A 19,666-nucleotide genomic window follows, 5' to 3' on the forward strand; every position below is an offset into this window, starting at 1 on the left:
AATCGTAACTTCTATGGCGATCATATCAAAATTGAAGCATGTTTACAAGTTATCAAGGAAGCATATTAACATTATTTTATATTACTTAATTTCAACTACATTTACAAATACTTACAATGTCGGGGTAGACTTTAACCTTTTGTTTCTAGTTACTTATAGTGTGAATTATAATTACATCTATCTGTATTCAGTTGTTTGGGATTATGTTTTATGTTCTTATATAATATATACGTATATGCTTGTTCTATTAAAACCTTTCGTTTTTTTTCTCTGACTGCATCTGTATGGTGAAAAAGTAACGGTCTTATCAGATATAATGGTTTTCTTTTATTCATATAAAGAGATAAATAACAATACTTCAATGTTATACATATAATAAATAACTGTGGAATTGTTTTAACAGGATCAGAAACACTGAGTACATTCCCAATAAAAGAAGATCCAAATAGTAAAAACCCGTTAAACCCTGCGCCATTTGATAGAACTCTACAGAATTCATTCAGTCTCGCGGACGGACAGAGGTTTGTAGTTGTATCCATTGTACATGTAACAAAAATCGTTAAATATAGGATATAAATTCAACAAAAGCCACATTTGTTTTATGTGAGAATTTCGGATTAAAACGTTATCGTTACTATACGGGAACTTTCCAGTATATGACGGCTTTAGCTCTGCTGACGGTCGTTTGTAGTGGTATGTATACTGTTACCTAATATTCTACTAATAATGCCACTTTTACTTTTATTTAAGGTTATGTCTACGATATGCGGTTCAAGGAGGGGGACACATGTATTCTAAGAACGTCCAAAGTCATAACACGTTTTCAGTACCATACCCCAAAACTTCAACTTCAAGAGAACTGTGTTACTGGTATGATGGTTCTCCGCCAACACATTGCCTAGAACATAGTGCCTGTGGCACAGAGCCTATGGATATGTCTGAACGTATCCTGAACAGTTTGGACTTCACGGTGACGTTCACAGGCTGGGATGACCTCTCTCCTGTACCGGAAGATCCAAAATTCGCTTCCGGTATACACACATATGTGGTAAATTTGTACGAAGTTAAAGAAGCAGGGCATGATTTCCTTGATGTTGGGACGACTGCTGTTCTACCGCCTGTAGAGCAGACCTCGCCAGTTGATATAAGCATCCCATCAGATCTACCGAATCCGGCTATGTACGCCGTAGTACTGGAAGTGAAGGACATCGCTGGAAATGTCAGACAAGCCCGAAGATTCGTCTTATTCGACAATTCATCAAAAGTAGTCACGCGGGATGATCGACCATTTTATTCTACCACGGCCTCTCAAGATGCCGGATACAAGTGGCAAATAAACCTAGAACAAATATGTTACTCCTGGACCGACAGATTCATCAATGACAAATTTTACCACCTAAATCTTCTTAAACCAATAAAAGCAGACTACCATGGTTTGATATCTGGTATTTACGAGCAGACGACTGGACTCCTCCCCGTATCAGGAACCGAGAATGTCCATGGTTTAACAAGGTTTCGGTATACCCTGAGTCGTGACGATGATTTGATCATCCAAGAGACAGATGTGCCCAACTTTACATCACAGATGTTGTGTATTTCCCCAACATTAAGTGATGGAGAAACCTATCGTCTTCACCTTATGACAGAGGACATCATGTCACATTCGTATGAGGAATCCCTGACAATTCACGTTGACTCCAGTGAACCTGACATAGCTGATGTTTGGCTCGAGAAAGACGGATATGAGAGACTCTTTGTACACAACAGTATCGACCTATCTGAAATGACCCTAACATTCAAGGCTATAGATGTCCACAGCGGCATACACACTGTCGACTGGTCCCTTGGTACAGTCTTTGGAGGGAACGACATTGGACAGGGCTCGCTTAGTGTTCACAGACTTGACAATAATGTAAGTATACATTTTTATTAAGAAGTGAGAAAATGATCCTTAGCTGAATATGTAGAATCAAGTTCATTCCCATTACACCATACAGCCATGCTAGCTATATATAAATGTTCTTAGTTGCACATATCTACATTGATACTATTGAACTTTTGCAGTATCTCGTCTTTGCATCGATTGGAACGTTTTTGTTATGTGAGCAAACCAAACGTTGTTTTCTCTAAATACTTTGATGTTACGCTCGCAAACAATATGTATACCTAAATATATTTTATGCTACAGTCATCCTGCCCATCTGACGCTACGACCTGTTACTGTCCTACTGTTGGTCCATGTGCCTATTACAATTTCACTGTCGATCTTAATTCCCTCATCCACGGTAACAATCATATTGGGAATCACAATCGCCAGTACCACTTTACCATAACGGTGACGAATGCCACTCGACTCGTCACCATAGATCACTTGGAGGTTTTATCTGACGACTCTCCCCCAGCCCCGGGGGTAGTGATGGAAGGGGTGGTAGGGACACCAGATATTGACTATATAAGTGAGGAAACAGTAATTGTGAGCTGGGCTGGATTCATTGATCACGAAAGTGGTATAAAATTGTACAAAGTGGGTCTGGCTACAGAATGTTTGGAAGATGCAGACTTTGTTATTTCAAATAGCACGAATAACGACACGCATTTACAGGAGACAACGATCGAATCAGTCCGTGTTTCTCTGCCACAGGACGGAAAGTACTACGTGACTGTAGTGGCTTACAACAACGCCATGGAACCGTCAAAGCCTGTCTGCTCGGATGGCATCATTTTGGACAGGACTATACCAAAATTGGTCAATCTTACATTACAAAGTGCAACTATGAGAGAGACTATTATATGTTCTGATGGGAGCGCCTGGTTCATCACAGCAAACTTAACGAAACATAAAATGAATGACACCGACCACTCTGATTATTGTATGAATTCGACCACCAATGACTTTGTCTCGAGTTTACCACTGAACATCTTAGATTCCACAGAAGGTTTGGTTTTGACCAACAACATAAGTAATTCACATGGTATCATCTATCTCCCTATTGATATGATGAACATAAAATGGGATATAGTAGAAAGTGAAAGTCAAATACACGAGGCTTTTGTTGGAATAGGCTCAACAAGAGACAGCGTTGTGTCTCCAGATTTGATCGATTACCAGAAATCTCATCACAAATACTTCTACAAGAAACGACACACTGGTCTCAGTAACGGAGATGAGTTCTACATCTTCATTAGAATAACCAACAGTGCTGGCCTTGAAACGACGGCTGTGATTGGTCCGGTTCTTCTTGACGAGTCTCCTCCCAATTGTCCACCTACCTTGATTCCAAGTGTCCATGGTGATAATTTGCTCATTGAATGGAATAGAAATGAATTTGACGACAATGAGCAACAAGAAGATATATCATCCTTTTCCTATAGAATAGGTAAGTTATTGTACTGAATTGGATATTATTCGAAATATTCAATGTAGCATTTCTTAAAATATGATCATAAATATAATAAATGATAAGCGTTTCACATTACATTATGCCGATAATTTAAGCCGGTTTCGCCTAATATTTTATTCTTTCACGTTTCGATATTCAATTGTTTAAGGTATTTATGCAACTATGTACAAATCATTATCGTTTGACACTACATTAAGTTAAATATAAAGGGTTTCATCTATTTGTTTATCATTTGCAAATTATTGTTTCTTCCAATAGCTGAATTTAATCATTAAACTTTGAACCGATCATTCTAGGTCGCCAAGGAAGACTCGTTTCCGGATTACAACATCTTCCGTACGCCAAATGTGGAGACAGACTGTGTTTTCAGATTGACTTGTCAGATATCCAGGAGTACGATCTTCAAGAGCAATTTGAATTCTATCTTCAAGTGTATGCCTTTAACGACGCAGGCTATCACTGTACTGTAGATACCAAACCATTCTATCTTCCATCCATTCTACCGCCTGGTCATGGACTCGTATATGATGTCATCTCGGACAAAAACTCCCATCAAAACGACTACGTAGACGTCGACGTGGTTTTAGCCACATCAGGATTATGCGTTACATGGACTGGGTTTGAACATCATGGCGTGGTTGCCTTTGAATTCGGTGTAGGACGGAGTCCCGGAGAAGACGACATTGTTCCGTTCCACCAGATAGGAAATACCGGTATTCATTGTGAAACGTTTACTAACCTTACATATTACGTTCAGTATTTTACTGCTATCCGTGCATCGTCAACAGGAGGAGAAAGGGTCGGTATCTCAGATGGCTTTACTCTGGTGAAAGAAAGCGATATCGATTCATCTATCTTAAAGGTGTATGACGGACGAGGATGTTCCGAACGGAAAGATAATTTGAATACGACCTTGTTAATAACAGAAGACCTCGAACTTTTTGCTGGTGATACACAGTTCCACGTCGGCCATACATATACCTTCATTTCAAACGCAAGTGTTTCTGTTGATAGCACAGAAGCGGATATTTACAATCAAACTCAAAGACAACCACATTTCTACGTTTCGTTTGTACCGCTTATATCCTTTCCTCGTTTCAATTTGACTTCAACTGATGGAGAAAACTCCTATGTAAACATTTACCTATCGGACTGCGTCATCGATCATGACGTCATCTTTGTATCAGATCACCCATCAGTCTACTGGTACAATGATGATTTCCATCAGTATGTATCACATTACGAAGTTGAACTTAAGGTTTCATCAGGTGACAATGCATCACAAACTGATCATGTGACAATCGCGTACGGTAGAACATCTGGTAATACCACTGTCTATACTTTCAATGATGTTTCTTTAAAATCCGGGCGGTATATTATTTCTGTCAGACCTTGTATTCGGGAGATATGCTTGAAATGGACCAGTTCTGACGGATTTGTAGTCACGCATGCTACATATGATGAGTTTAGTGTAGAGGCTTACTTACATAAAATAGACGACACATGTTCATTTGTAGACATCGCATTGTCAAATCTCGAATATCCATCCGGAATAGCTGAGTGTGACGTCATTGCGCAATGGGGAATATTTCAGAACAAAATCGCCACATTGCAAGTCACACCTTGGATTTCACATACGTTTTCTGATAATCTGAACAACAGTACGGTAAGTAAAACTGCATATTCTGATTGTTAATGTCCATTTATTTTATTACAAAATTCTGCTCATCTTACTGAATCTCGAATAAAATCTGTACTGTAATTTACAAAGGGATACAAATTCCAACATAAACGTGTATTTCTTCCGGATCAGCTTTCATTAATAATAGTAACTCATAATCAAGTGTGTATTATTTAAAATTTTGACCATTTTTTTTTTTCTATTCCTTACCACAGATTTCACAGTGTATTGAACTACCACGCTACCCTCACCAGCAGTTGTACACATGTGTAGAGATACATTTTCCTGATGGGCCCTCTGGCATAAAATGTGTGTCACTAACAGTGACAGAAGATCCGAACATTTTCGACAAAACTCTCTTATACGAAGTCGACTCAGATTTGGACATTGTTAATGATATCAAAGACTCTATCCATGCATCGAATATAGGCCATAAGCTCGCATGGCTCCACGAGACCGAACTCGACTTTTCTGCAAAACCTGTTCGGGTTGGAGGAATCATTCTGGGGCTAGGAGACCGCCCGGTCACGTGGTATCTTCTGAAGGATAAAAAAAATCAGTTGACATGTGAAAACAACCCTCTCTGTGTAGCTGTCTATCAGACTGTTGGAGGATTTTGCGCTTTTCAGGGGATCGTACTTGAAAACGAAATAATCCACTACATCTGTGCCAAGGTACAGAGCTATACATCTCCGAATGGACAGATCCTCGCTGCTTTTCAGACTTGCGGCGATGGGTTCGTTTTTGACGAAAATCCGCCCGAGAAAGGTGACGTCATTATTATATCACAGAACGGGTACATCACCAACAACAGACATATGCTGGTCCACTGGGATGGGTTTCAGGATTTCCATGGTTACAAAGACCTGGGATACCCGGGCAGTATATCCAGATATGAATATTCAATAGGTAGGATAGTTGATATTTATTATTGCCAAATAAAGGTACTTATTTTTAACGTATAAAAAGTAATTTTCAAGTCATAGTTAACGGAAAAATATTTTATGTATACTCCTTAATTTAGATATTGTAAATTTGCTTATTTTCTCTTTTGCAGGAAGCAATCCACATGGACAAGACGTTGTGGCTAAGAAAACAATCGGTCACTCGAATTCCGTAAAAATCATCAGCCCGAATCTCCATGCGGGTTTCACATATTACGCTACAATTACTGGTTGGTTAATTTGATGCTTGATTAACAGTTGTATTTAACATGGAAATGTATTGACATATTCTGTTTTTTATATGTTGCTGTCTCGGTTTTTTTTTAATATTAGTCAATTCTCTACTGACAGATTATGTTTTTGTAAAATTGTTACCAGCATTTGATCACGTGGGTCATTCAAGCACAGTTGTCTCCTCTGGAGTTTTGTTTGACGACACGCCCTACGCGTGGAACGTTACGTGTTGGAACCTACCTTATGTCAAGCGACTACTTAGGGCCAAAGGTCAACGTACACTGGACAGGTTTCCATGACGACGAAAGTGGTATAGATAGAATACAGTTAGGGATCGGATCAACCGAATCTACACCAGACATCGTGAACTTGTTTGATTTTTATGGTGATTCTGCCACATTTACTGAGCTTTCTGAGCTGCAGGACGGAACTGAATATTTCATAATCATATTTGTAAGTAAACCCTATGGTAATATATCACCATAACATTCAATATAATTCACAAAAACAATAACATCATTGGTATCTGAGACAATATACAGGAGATATACAGAAGCCTTATAAAGTGATGCTTATTTGACAGTATGTTTATGGTAAATTAGGTTGTAAATATCTAAATGATTTGAGGAAGCTTCATCTTCTATGACTTCTTGGTTTAAAATGTAAAATTTTGTTTGTATACCTTCGTCTTTGTTTTTTTGCTTAATCAGGTAACAAATAAAGCAGGACTTTCAACTTTGGCATCCTCGGACTCATTTGTTTTCGATCGATCAGCTCCGGCACCAGGTACCGTGCGAGATGGCGTCAATGTTGAAAAGGTGTGGTGCTTTTGTTTCAGTTTACAGTGTATAAAGTTCCTTATCTAATATCATGATATATTTTATTTCTTGTCAATTGCTGTTGTTTTTTACATACATACTATGATTATAAATTGAATATTCCATCGGCAGCCGGACATTGACTTTCAATCTGACACGACACATGCTGGATGCCATTGGTCCGGATTCAGTGACCCTCATTCCGGACAGTTGCATTATACAGCTGGTCTAGGTACCCAGCCGTCAGAGGATGACGTCAGGACCATGACTTCTACGGGAACACAAACAGGTAAGAAAAATGATATTGCATGTGTTGGCCAAGTAGATAAATGATGAAATAATATGCAACACTGTAACAACGACAATGTATTCTTAATTTAACAGCAATACGCTGGCAGCATACCCTTGTCCCCGGAGAACATCATTTCTGCATCGTACAAGCGTGTAACGGAGCTGGCTTATGTACATCTGTGTCATCCAATGGCTTTACTACAGACTCTTCTCCACCAATCCCAGGAGTCGTTCATGTAGGAATTGATGGACATCACTCCAAATACTGGCCTCATCCGTAAGTACAGATGATGATTCTTTGTAGTATATCTTTTTCGTATAACGGAAATGAGATTGATGTAGTAAACAAAATGATTATGTGTATTTTGTCATTTTAAAAATATATTTACTAGATAGCACGCCTTAGATGTTCATAAGTTAAATTTTTAAAGCTATACAGAACACAATAACGATTTCTATAAATCGATTTGAATCAAATAAAGAACACATAACTGACTTTAACAAAGTAAATTTGAATAAAGAAATATTAATTTGAAGATTGTGCCGGTTTCACAGGGATAAGATTCAAGCCCAGTGGTTTGGCTTCTCTGATGTGGAATCTGGGATAAGAAGGTATGAAGTATGTATTCGAAGTGTCGACAGCGAAACATGTGACATTTTACCCTTTACCAATTTCCTTCTTGCCAACTACATGACAACCGCAGTCTCCCTTCCACTAGATAAGACCATGTGCGTGGTGGTCAGGGCAGAAAACTATATTGGAATGTCTACAGAAAGCGTCTCCAACAGCTTCGTCGTGGATTCAACTCCGCCGAATATGGTCTCCGAACCCGTTATTAGTACCGATGACGGATATGCCTCACTCAACAATTTATATCAATTTGATCCATCTGTTCTTTATCTTTCATGGAAGTTTCAGGATTCCGAAAGTCCTATTGTGAAACATATTGTTTCAATAACAACGCATCACGAAGGCCACACACCAGTAGAAAACGTCCATCTACCGAATATTAACGGACTACGTATATCACTTCCAAATAAAGACTGGCTTAGACCAGGAGATACGTACATCGCAAGAGTGACAGCTTGTAACGAGGCAGGACTTTGTATCTCGGAGACGTCGAACAGTCTCGTTATAGACCCAACCCCTCCTCATCTTGGTGGAATCACTGAGCCGATGACCTGGTACTCTGTTACTGTATCAGGTAAATCCGTGTCAGCAATGGAAATCACTTTGTCTGGATTCATAGATGTGGAATCCCGGGTCAAGCTGTACCACGTGACCGTTGGTAAGACATACAGCGGATCTGAGCTCAGTAACGGCGTTCTGTCATTTACATCATCCGGTAAGGATACAGAGATCATACAAGTCTTATTAAATGACACCATCAGACCAGGGCAGTTACTAATAATCACAGTATGGGCGGAAAACCACGCGGGACTGAAAAGTTCAGTGGGGAAGGTGACTGTTACTGTAATCTCATCAAACAACATTGACATGAACGGCGAACTTGAGATTCTAAAACATTCCTGTGATGTACATTACTGTAACAAGGAATGTACGTGTGCTGTTGTTGGGCAAAAATGTCACGACGTTGGCATAAATACTGAATGCAAGATCAATAATCAAACAAGTTCATTATCCATGGATATTGAAATAATGCATGGATCAAAGAACGCGCAAATATCACCGTCTTCATCATGCATATCCGCTCGCTGGACAGTCGATGGGGCTGATGTACATGACATCATGCGCTACGAATGGAGTATGGGACAATATGACTTCCCTATTGGAACAGGAATATTTGATCCTCTACATGAAAGTCTGTGGTATGACGTAGAACACCAAACATCTATTGTTCATTGTTTGAGAGGAGAACGATTTCTGAAGCACGATACGAGTTATGTGGTTTACGTCAGAGCTTGGATGTCCGTGTCAGAGTTCATTGTGTTTACGTCATCGCCGGTGCATATCGATAATTCACCTCCGTCTGTCAGAATGGGACGCTTTATCCGAGAAAATGACGAAGGGACATGCGACTATGACCTTGACTTCACCACGACATTAGATACATTGACAGCGTGCTGGGGGGACGTGTTTAGGGATCCTCAAAGTGGAATTTACAGCTACTTTGTGGCGCTGGGAACTACGCCAGGAGGTATGTCGAGTAATGGGATAAGCATAAGTTAAACTATACACTCATTTAGACTGAAAATGAATATCCGCACTATGCCTAAATAGGTATTACTTTAGAGTGTTCGTTAGTGTTAAAAACAAATAAAAACGTAAAAAAAATATTATTGTTGTTGTTTAGGTGATATTTTAATAAATAAAATACGTTTTTATGTCACTTTTTAAACATTTTTTTCTTTGCTTCTAGATGAAGAATAATTTCAATTTTATGTCAAATCAAATATTGGTAAAAATACATTGTTTTTCTTTTTTCAGGTGATGACGTCAAAATAACTACTAACGTTGGTTTGAACACTTCAAAGTCCTGGTCTGACTTGACACTATCTCCAGGAACAACATATTACGTCACTGTCACAGCTACAAATCAAATCGGACTCCATACAACTCTTGTATCCGATGGGGTGATGATCGATAATGAAACACCATACACTGGTAATGTGTTCAACACAGACAAATTCTATAACACTCATGTACAAAACTCACAGAGCATCGGTGTATCGTTCCGGGGATTCGATGACCGGCATTCGGCTATTGAATCGTTCTTCGTCGCTGTGGACAAGTCAAACAACTCTAATATTGCACATTTACAGTGGGAATGGATAGGCTTACAAAATACTTTCACATTTCACAATATCAATCATACAGATGGACAGTTTTATAGATTTGCTGTTAAAGCCATAGACGCTGCCGGATTTGAAAGTGACATTATATTTTCTCCTCCAGCCATGTTTGATTCTTCCCCACCGACTGGAGTCTTGATATCTGAGTTTTTGAATTTGTACAATGAAACACTGGTTGTAGAAAACGGGACAGTGTTATGGACGAAACTATTAGACAAGCATGGCCATTTATCCATATATAACATACAGGTTATTTTCGATGGTAAGCAAAACGCTACCGGTACCACAGTCAATGTCACGTTTGAAAATCAAAGACACATCTTCACCACCCAAGAAACCATAAGTGGAGAACATCGATTCAACGCGACATTAGAAAGTTCAGCCTTCTTTAATGGCACCCGTAGTATAACTGTCAAGACGGAAAACATACATTTTGGGGTCAAAGTTCATGTTATATTGGATGTCATGGAGATTAAGGCACGTATGAATAACACTGAAGGCGTCGTGAAAGTGAGTCAGGTGTCCCCGACAGAGCTAAATATTACTGTCAATGTCATAGATAAAGAAAGTGGAATTAAAGACATTTACGTCGGCGCAGGTTCTACACCCGGAAGTTTTCAACTCCATCCGCTACTTCTTGTACCGCGATCGTCAAACAAATTGCTCTTCACAGAGGTACCCCATGGACAGGAAGTATATGTTACGGCAATAGCGGAGAACCACGCTGGAGATCAAAGTCACTTTCATGCCAAGGCTTTTGTAATGGATCATACTTCGCCACAAATATCAAACGCACAGATGACTATGACCTATGAATCGTTCGGAGGGATATCAGTGACAAAGATCAACGTTACGTGGGAAACATACGATATTGAAAGCTCTTCTACGGAATGCTCCTGTGATATAGGTATGATCATAGTGGAGTATTATTAGTTTTCTGTTTTTGAACGAAAGTTTAAAAATGGCTGTAATGTGAAACATTGTGATACGTGTATTTCAAAGCAGACATATATAGATTCGTAAATGTTTCATTGGGAAATGCTAAATAATTGTCTATTATGGGTATGTTAATTGCAAAGAACAATGACCATAAGACGATACCCTGAGTAGCTCCACATTAGTGAAATACAGTTGACACGTGAATGCTATATGTCGAAAACCGCATGGCAACGAAAATATTGATAAAAAACGTTGCATATCTAATATAAGGCTATATTGTTATATTGGTAAAATTATGTCTTAAATATACTTGATTTAATACATGTTCTTGTTAAATTTTTCAGTTGAACATGCTAACCAAACGGTCATTGCCGGGATCGACAACAAACCTATGCTGAATCAGCTTCAAACTGAGCCTCTTCACCTAACACACGGTACAATGATATCGGCACACATTACTTGTTACAATGATGCTGGCCTAAATCAAGTTACAACTGTTGGTCCCAAACTCATTTCCTACCTTCCTCCAGGCGTACAGAACGCAGCAATATTCATCGATACCACAGCAGAAACCGTAGCCAAAGTTCCTGTTCTCCACTCTAATTCACCATTAATGTTTTCTTGGGAAGGTATCGACGACTCATTTGGAATCAAAGGCTATTCGTACCGTATCCTCCAGGGTGACCAAGTTACAAAGGACTGGGAGGACACGGAGATGCGGACCTCCGTATCGGTAGAGGACATCAGTCTCACAGATAACCGTCTGTACATCGTGGAGGTCATGGCCAGTAACTATGCTGGTATTCATAGTGAGGCCTTCAACACATCTGTTTTCATCCTTGGAGATGCTCCTGCCCTCACAGGTAAGTGTAATGTTCTCGTTTTTCGAGAGGCCAGTTACTTCCCTCACAGTTAAGTAAATGGTACTTGTCATCCGAGAGACTCGTATCCAAACAGGTAAATGCATTGCCTTGGTCATCCGAGAGACTCCTTCCCTCAAAGATAATTCTAATGTTCTTATCGTCCGAGACGCTCCTTCCCTCACAGGTAAATGCTCTATCCTTGTCCTTGGGAGCGACTCCTTCCCTTAACGTTTAGTAAGTTGCATTGTGATTTTTATAAAGTTGATTAAATTAAATGTAGTCAAAATTTTCAATTATTTTGTTTAGGTCATTATCCTCGGGTGACCAGAACTGGAGATAGTTTGGAAATCATGTGGAGTGACGTGTTTCTAGTTAGACCAGACCTTATACCTACATACGTCGTAACCCTTGGTTCAGAACTCGGATTCGCCGACGTCATACGTCGACTAGAGACCACGGAAGAACATCGTGTCCTTGAGACTGTCTTCACCGAAAGTGACGTATATGCAGTTATAACATGTGGCTATCAGACTGGAAAGTTTGTTGTATTCCAAGGAAAATTGTCTGTGTCATGAATTGATATGTCCTGCATACATTTCACGACTATTTGTTGCTATAGATATTTCTAGTTGAACATTTGTCCTTGTAATTTTATACTTGACTCAATTAGAATAATCGTGCTCGTCATTCATTTAATTGTAAATCAATTAATTAGATTTTTTGTGTGTGTTCACTCTTTGAATCATCATATAATTAAATTTATACCGTATACTTGACTGTATCAAGGAGGATTCAATTTTACTATGTTTATGGTCAAGTAAGTTGAAAAAAATGTATTGACAAGTGAAACAACCTGTATGTTAAATATTGCAAAATTTTAAAAACCAAATTCCATAGATATTTTCTATTGTTTATTTCTCTTTTTAAATCACAAACCCCGCCCTGTCAGAATGTTACAACTGGGGGTGAAATTGCGAACAAAACAAATTCATTTCTATCTACTACGATTATATTATCATTCCAAACCCCTTTATAATAATATATGAAATCATGAATTGTGAAAGTTACACGTATGCAAAACTTAACTAATAATCATTTACCAATTAACAAGTCTTTAATTTAATTAGGTTTAAATAATGGAATCGCTTGAATACGAAATTATGTCTAGTTGATGACAATGGCAGTATCCATAATAAAATACTAATCAATCTGTAGCTTTATGAGTGTATTAGTGCCCACACCGGTTTGAAAACAGATAACATTAGCAATTGCTGATAATGGTTGCTGGGAAATTGTTATACCAAATGGAATAAACACTTGATATGGACCTAAAATATATTACCACATATCCACGATTCTATAAAAGAATGAAATATATATATACTGATCACATAGTCCGTCTGAGATTCAGTGACTTAACTCATGTGATTTTTTTGTAACTCATGTGATTTTTTGTATAACTATGTCACTAGTGATTCGACAATATTCTGTCCATACTGTTAGAATTAATTCTTTTCCCTATTTGTCACTAATGAAGTGACGTCAGGTTTCGGAAAATGAAAGCCCGTTACAATATAACTATAACTGACCTTCATATGTCAAAAATATTTACCGAAAATGTTCCAAAATATAACATCAATAAATACAGAAACCGGTCCTGCACATATAAACTACGCCTAATACTTATACATAGACACAAGACAAGCTCTGGAACTGAGCAAACACCTCTTTGTCCGTCGCTATAACATCCACCTAAACAATTCACGAGCGATCTCAGACAGAGACAAACGTAGACAGCCTGAAATTCAAAATGAAATACTATTTGGAATATGATTGCATGTAGCTATTGCTGGATTTTGCTGCAAATGACTGGATCCCTCGATTGATAATAATATTCAACAGAAGTGAAATGTTGTTTAATTATAATAAAAACCTACCTAACAGAACATAACTGATAATATATGTGTCTTTGTATTTATAATTATACTAGACTAATAGAGGCGCGGATCCAAGGGGGGGGGGGGGGCGGACCCGGCGTACGCCCCCCCTAAAATAGGTGAGAGAGAAAAAAGAAAAGGGAAAAAGAAGGGAAAAAGAAAGAGGAGAGGGAAGGAAAAGAAGGAAGAAAGAAAAAATAGAGGGAGAAAGGAAAAGGGGAAAAAATAAGGAATTAGATAAAGAGTGAGAATTAGACAGAAAGCTCCATTTCCTACCTTTACCGTTTGATGTTATCGTTTTAAAATCTAAATGTATTCGACTTTGTGGTACATACATGCATGAACATAAGGTTTTATCTCCATCGCTTAAAAGGTACAATGTAAATCCCTTCAAGTATTTACTTTTTCCTAAAAAAAAACCCGATAAAATCCCAATATATTAGATAATTTATTGTCATTAATATTCAATATTGACAGGTTATATCTCGATATCCTTAGCAAATAAAAGAAAAGGGGGATGGGGTGGGTATAAGGAATTGTAGCTGGCCATGGGTCTTCGCTGGTTGACTATATGCCATGCCCTTCAGGTTGTAAATGACATATTACACATTTTTGATTCAGCATTAAAGTCCTGTATTAAAGCCGACTATCAATTCACAAATGTGTGCGTACTTTCAAAACGCCAGTTACAAGATTACTACTGACGTCGAATGCTTCTAGAAGCTTTTTATTTGTCCTAAGAAAATGTGTGTAAAGAAAAAAGTGGAGATCAAACCAAATGGAGAACCAAATGCGACAGAAAATGAGAGCTTCTAGGGGTCTGGGTGCACACCATGGCCAGATGCCTTCCTTTTTTTTGTTTCAACAAAAACATATTTTACCGATAATGTTATAAGATGGGACAAACAATGTTAAAAAATTAATGCACATGACAAAAGGCTCCCTATTAGAAAACAGGATGATAATAATAATTCCAGGCAGCGTCTGGCCATAGACAGACCACTAGCCTTCTTTTCTGTCATTGTCCAATACACGAATTATGAAGATAGTGTATGTTAGTGAAAATAAATTATCTAATCTGACAGATAATGTATAAAAGTAAAAGCTTATATCGTTAAAAAAGTTCACATACATTTTTATTAGTCCTATAAAAACCTTCAATAGGCGACCTCTAGCTGCAATATTGTAGCTCAAAAGTATTTTAGACTGAAAATGGTGTCTTCTTTAGAGCTACAATTGTTCCCTATTACTGCAAATGGAGCAAAGTGATGGTTATGTAAACCATTATAAAACGTATGTTTTACATTTTATCGTATTTGATATAGCTTACCTACTAGGCAATAAAAACGAACCATATAAAATATCAAATTCTCATCGAGGCATTATTTGTTTACATTATACATACAGCTGTATGAAGGTCTTTCAGAAGGGAATTTATACGGCAAGTTCACAAAATGTGATTTTGACGTTTTGTGAGCGGCACGGTAGATAGTAAGCATGGTATTTATGTTTGTTTTGGACAAAAATAATATGTAAATGCATAGTAGGCCGGGTACGTATATTCGTTCTAGGCGGCCCCCAGACCCCCATCCTTTTCTTTGCTTCGTGCCTCTATAAATATTTAGATTTTAGGCAGTGCAATTCTGTAACTTTATATTCAAAATATGACATTATACGTCAAAAGTAATAAACGAACAGTTTTACAGGGCTTCAATTATTTTTTGTAAAAAGTGTACATGAAGTCCTCAGAAAGCAGGATTTATTAGCATTTATTCGAGGGCTTCTGTGGGACTAGGCGGCCCCCAGACCCCCACCCTTCTTCGCTTTATGTCCATATAATATTATTAAGATTTTGATATTGCAATTCTGTAAGTAAAAAAAAAATTTAATCAAAACTTCAACTAAAAAATATGACACTTGACACGAAAACCATAAATAAACATCCTTAAATGGCTTCAATTATTTTCTGGAAAATGTGTTCATGAAAACCTCAGAATGCAGGATTTTGCACCATTTATTCTAGAGCTTCTGGGGGCCTAGGCGGCCCCCAGACCCCTCGCCTGATTTGCTTGGTCACACGCCCCCTCTAACCTCAAAACCTGAATCCGCCCCTGCTAGACTAATAGAGTCGTTCACCCCTTTTGGGGCGAGATAGCGGAATCTCAACCCGAGGGGTAGATTGTTAAGTTCCAAAACACGAGGTTTTGCCGAGAGTTTGGAACTTAAAAAATCTGTCCCGAGGGTTGAGATCCCCTATCTCACCGCAAAAAGGGGTGAATGATTCTTTCTCTCTTACCCTATTTCATACCCTCAATTTACATGTGTACATATAGACTTGTAAAAAAACAACACGTGGGCAGCGGATGAATGTTACGAAAGCACGCGGCAGTTGACGATTAACACCTTACGATGCTGTTATTACGCGAAATATATAGTCCTGATCAGTTAACAAATATAACACCAAATACACGTTTAACTCTGATAAGCATTAGATAGTTTTAATATAATTTATAATTATTGATGATTTTAAACACTAATAATTGGCGTTCACTATACTAATGAAAAATATGTCAGATGTCACGTGATTCCCAGGACACCAGTTCATTCATAGTCAGTGTCACTGTCAGAAGTGTTAACACGTGTTCGCGATCTGTTGATGTTTTGGATATCTATGTTAAATGTTCCGCCTTATATTATACAACCTTAGAAAACTGTGGAGGCTAGGGCATTTGTGTCACACAAGGAAACACTGTTGTGTTTTTATGTCGTATTCTGTAAACAGGACCGGTAAGTTTTCGACCGCGTTTGAGATGAGTGTGTGGTTATTGGCACATGTGCATCGTGCACACTGACAGTGGCAGATATATCGCTGGCCAGAATTGCCCACATCTTCTGTTTTTGGACGTTGTTGAAAAGACGGTAATTGTTTAACGATTGTGGATTTTTCTGTCTAGTGATGTGAACAGCTTGTGTATCGGGTATTCCCGTCTCTAGCAATTTTTGACACAGATATTTCCGCACACTTGTCTTCGTCAGACGTTTTCGTTCAACCTCGAGATTGGCATTGTTTGCTGTTGATTTCAGTAAGTTTGATAGTGTATTTCTTCCCACGGGACCTCTCAAAAACCATTGCTCGTTCTCCCCGGCTTCGTTTTGTTTGTAATTGGGGCCAAATAAAAGGGGTGGTTAGGGCTTGAATAATTTGCCGGTCTCTTGTCACAAAAAACTTTATATGCATGAATCGGACATCTTTCCGTATTGTTTGGCGTAGCATACATTGTTGGTTTACTAACTCTTATGTTTGTAATGTCGACTCCTATTCTAGTTTTCGTTTGTCTTTCATTATACGACAAGTACTCCATGTTTAGCTCCTTGTCAACGTCTCCCCAACACATGGCCCTGTGCTTTTATCCCCCACCCCTCATCCCGAAATGAAGTGTATTATTTAGCCAAAGAGTGTTTAGTAGACAATGTGGAGCAGCTGTAAATAGTCAATGTCAGCATCGTTTTTTGTAGGTCTTTTTGTTAACATTTTAATGCCTCACGTGTACCAGCAAATGTATATCCAGATATTATACTTGTTTCGTATTTATGTCTTTTTAGGTTGCGTTCTATTGAGCCTAGTATCCCCCTCTAGTAGCTTGGTTTGTACTCAGACCCATCTTTCTGTCTTACACACAAGAAAATATGGCGATATACTTGCTTAGATCGATTTCAGGAATTTTATTAATGTCACGGGTTTCGTTTTGAAAGATTAGGAATTTTCTTCTAGGAGTTTTCCTCAAAGTATTTTTGTTTTCGTTTTCGGATATGAAATCATCCATATCGTCGTCATCCACAGAAATGAATCTACTTGGATTGTCATTTTGTTTGTTCTTTTTTTAACTTGGCGCGAACACAGTTTCACAAGGGATCAATGTTACACGTGTGTCACTGCAGCTCTTTGTAACAACACAAGACTCTAGACTAAATTGTGGAGAGGGGTCATTAGCTTGTTGAATGGTTTTATTTAGGCCGGGGTCAGAAGAGAAGTTGTTATCCGTATCAAATTCATTTTACCAGTTCGTTGCTTGCTGGCAATAATAACTAATAATTTCACCTATTCTTACTAGCCGCACTTTAAACATGACATATGTTCCAATAGGCTTGATTGTACTTTGAATCACACCTTGTTCACCATTGGAACCAACAGTTACCAAATCAACAATTTTAAACAATTTCATGAGTGTTAAAATTTCCCTCACACTAATGTGTACTATAGCAGACGAACTTATGTACGTGTGCATGTGTAACCATTGACACCGTTACACTAGTACTTTCGGTTCAAAACTTGCTGACGTCATTTCAAGAATAAGGACATATCGGTCGACTTCGGTTGACACTAGGGTTAGAACTAGAGTAACTCGAGTAAGAAGCGAACGGCCAGTGTTTTAACCCGTGTGACGTCATATAACCCCTGACCCCTCACCTTCGGTTGGTTAACACATCCTGTTTCTATTTTTAGAAACATTACAACAAACTCTAGTTCTAACCCTAGTGTCAACCGAAGTCGACCATTGTGTAGCTTGTCTTTACTTAGGGGAGAATAGAAAAATCTCACACCCGTAAAATTGGAGATATCCCTGTCCAGGGTGAGATGATATAGTATGTAGCTCTACAAGACGCCGATAATGTTTCCGATATAAAATACGAACCAGTGGCGAATGTGCAAATTTGCGGTTATATGTCATCCGATATCAAATCGAAACAGTGTGGGGAATGCGAAATTGCGATTATACGCCATCCGATATCAATATGAAACATTGGGGGAAATGCGAAATTGCGATTATACGCCATCCGATATCAATATGAAACAGTGTGGGGGGATGCGAATTTGCGGTTATTTGTCATCCGATATTAATACGAAACAGTGGGGAGAAATGCGAATTTGCGGTTATATGACAGCTTTCACCCCTGTCATTGAAATCATGGCTACGTCCAGTACCGAAGCATGTGTTTCAATTAACCGATTACATGACGACTTATATATGAAACAACTTGTTGGTTATACTAACGGATGCTAATGAATGAATTTATTGTGGTGTTGTCAGAATACTTTTTTTCCACAAAAAAAACCATTTTATTCAATATTACCTGTAAATAGCAATACATGTTCCTTTCGTAGAAGGACTCTCACACCATTTCCATATTTCATGATTTTATTTTTAAATCAGCTTACCTCACTCTTTCTTTATTACATATCATCCATCCACATCCGTTTAATGTAAATAAATGAAATGAATAATCAGTAGTTCAGTGCTGTACTGTCCTTGGCTAAGACAACGAGGATCCATCACATTGTAAACTACTCCCTACATTGGCAGACCTGGTCAACACATCTCTTGGTCCAATACGTGCACAGCGTTTACCTTGAACAAAACATAAAATCTATATAATAAAGGATAACATGCATGTCGGCATTTACGTTCAGTAATAACAATACTGAAAATAGCAATTTATTTATTCGTTCTTCATTCGTTTTATAGCTCAATTCATCCGTGCATTCATTCTAATAAACCTATGTATTCGTTTAATCTTGTTTTCTCTTTATCTTTAATTTCGGTTATACCTTACATGGAAAACGAAAAACTTTGCTGTATGCAGAACAATGGATTGCACAGGCAGCCACTGACGTGTTGACTAGAAACATCAGTGATCTGTTGGGGTTTGGTTGTGGCGTATAACTGTAACAACCTGAGGTATAG

At 38.3% G+C, this 19,666-nt stretch overlaps 1 protein-coding gene across 1 annotated transcript; it reads left to right on the forward strand.

Moving 5' to 3' along the window:
- Positions 1 to 787: 787 nt before the first annotated feature.
- LOC138331221 (uncharacterized) lies at positions 788 to 13,112 on the forward strand. Its single transcript, XM_069278708.1, has 14 exons — positions 788 to 1,912; positions 2,189 to 3,377; positions 3,698 to 4,723; positions 4,919 to 5,067; positions 5,298 to 5,991; positions 6,140 to 6,198; positions 6,405 to 6,713; positions 6,971 to 7,078; positions 7,211 to 7,367; positions 7,463 to 7,646; positions 7,925 to 9,528; positions 9,819 to 11,090; positions 11,467 to 11,985; positions 12,292 to 13,112. Exons 1-14 carry the CDS (start codon positions 788 to 790, stop codon positions 12,558 to 12,560), a joined length of 8,664 nt encoding a protein of 2,887 aa, XP_069134809.1. The 3' UTR covers positions 12,561 to 13,112.
- Positions 13,113 to 19,666: the final 6,554 nt, after the last annotated feature.

Source organism: Argopecten irradians, chromosome 9, assembly GCF_041381155.1.
Source record: "Argopecten irradians isolate NY chromosome 9, Ai_NY, whole genome shotgun sequence".
NCBI classification, from domain to species: domain Eukaryota; kingdom Metazoa; phylum Mollusca; class Bivalvia; order Pectinida; family Pectinidae; genus Argopecten; species Argopecten irradians.

Coding starts and splice junctions, on each gene's coding strand:
- LOC138331221 (XM_069278708.1), top strand. CDS start 788: ATGTATTCTAAGAACGTCCAAAGTCATAACACGTTTTCAGTACCATAC. Junction 6,714..6,970: donor AATATTTCATAATCATATTT/GTAAGTAAACCC, acceptor TTGCTTAATCAG/GTAACAAATAAAGCAGGACT. Junction 11,091..11,466: donor GGAATGCTCCTGTGATATAG/GTATGATCATAG, acceptor TAAATTTTTCAG/TTGAACATGCTAACCAAACG.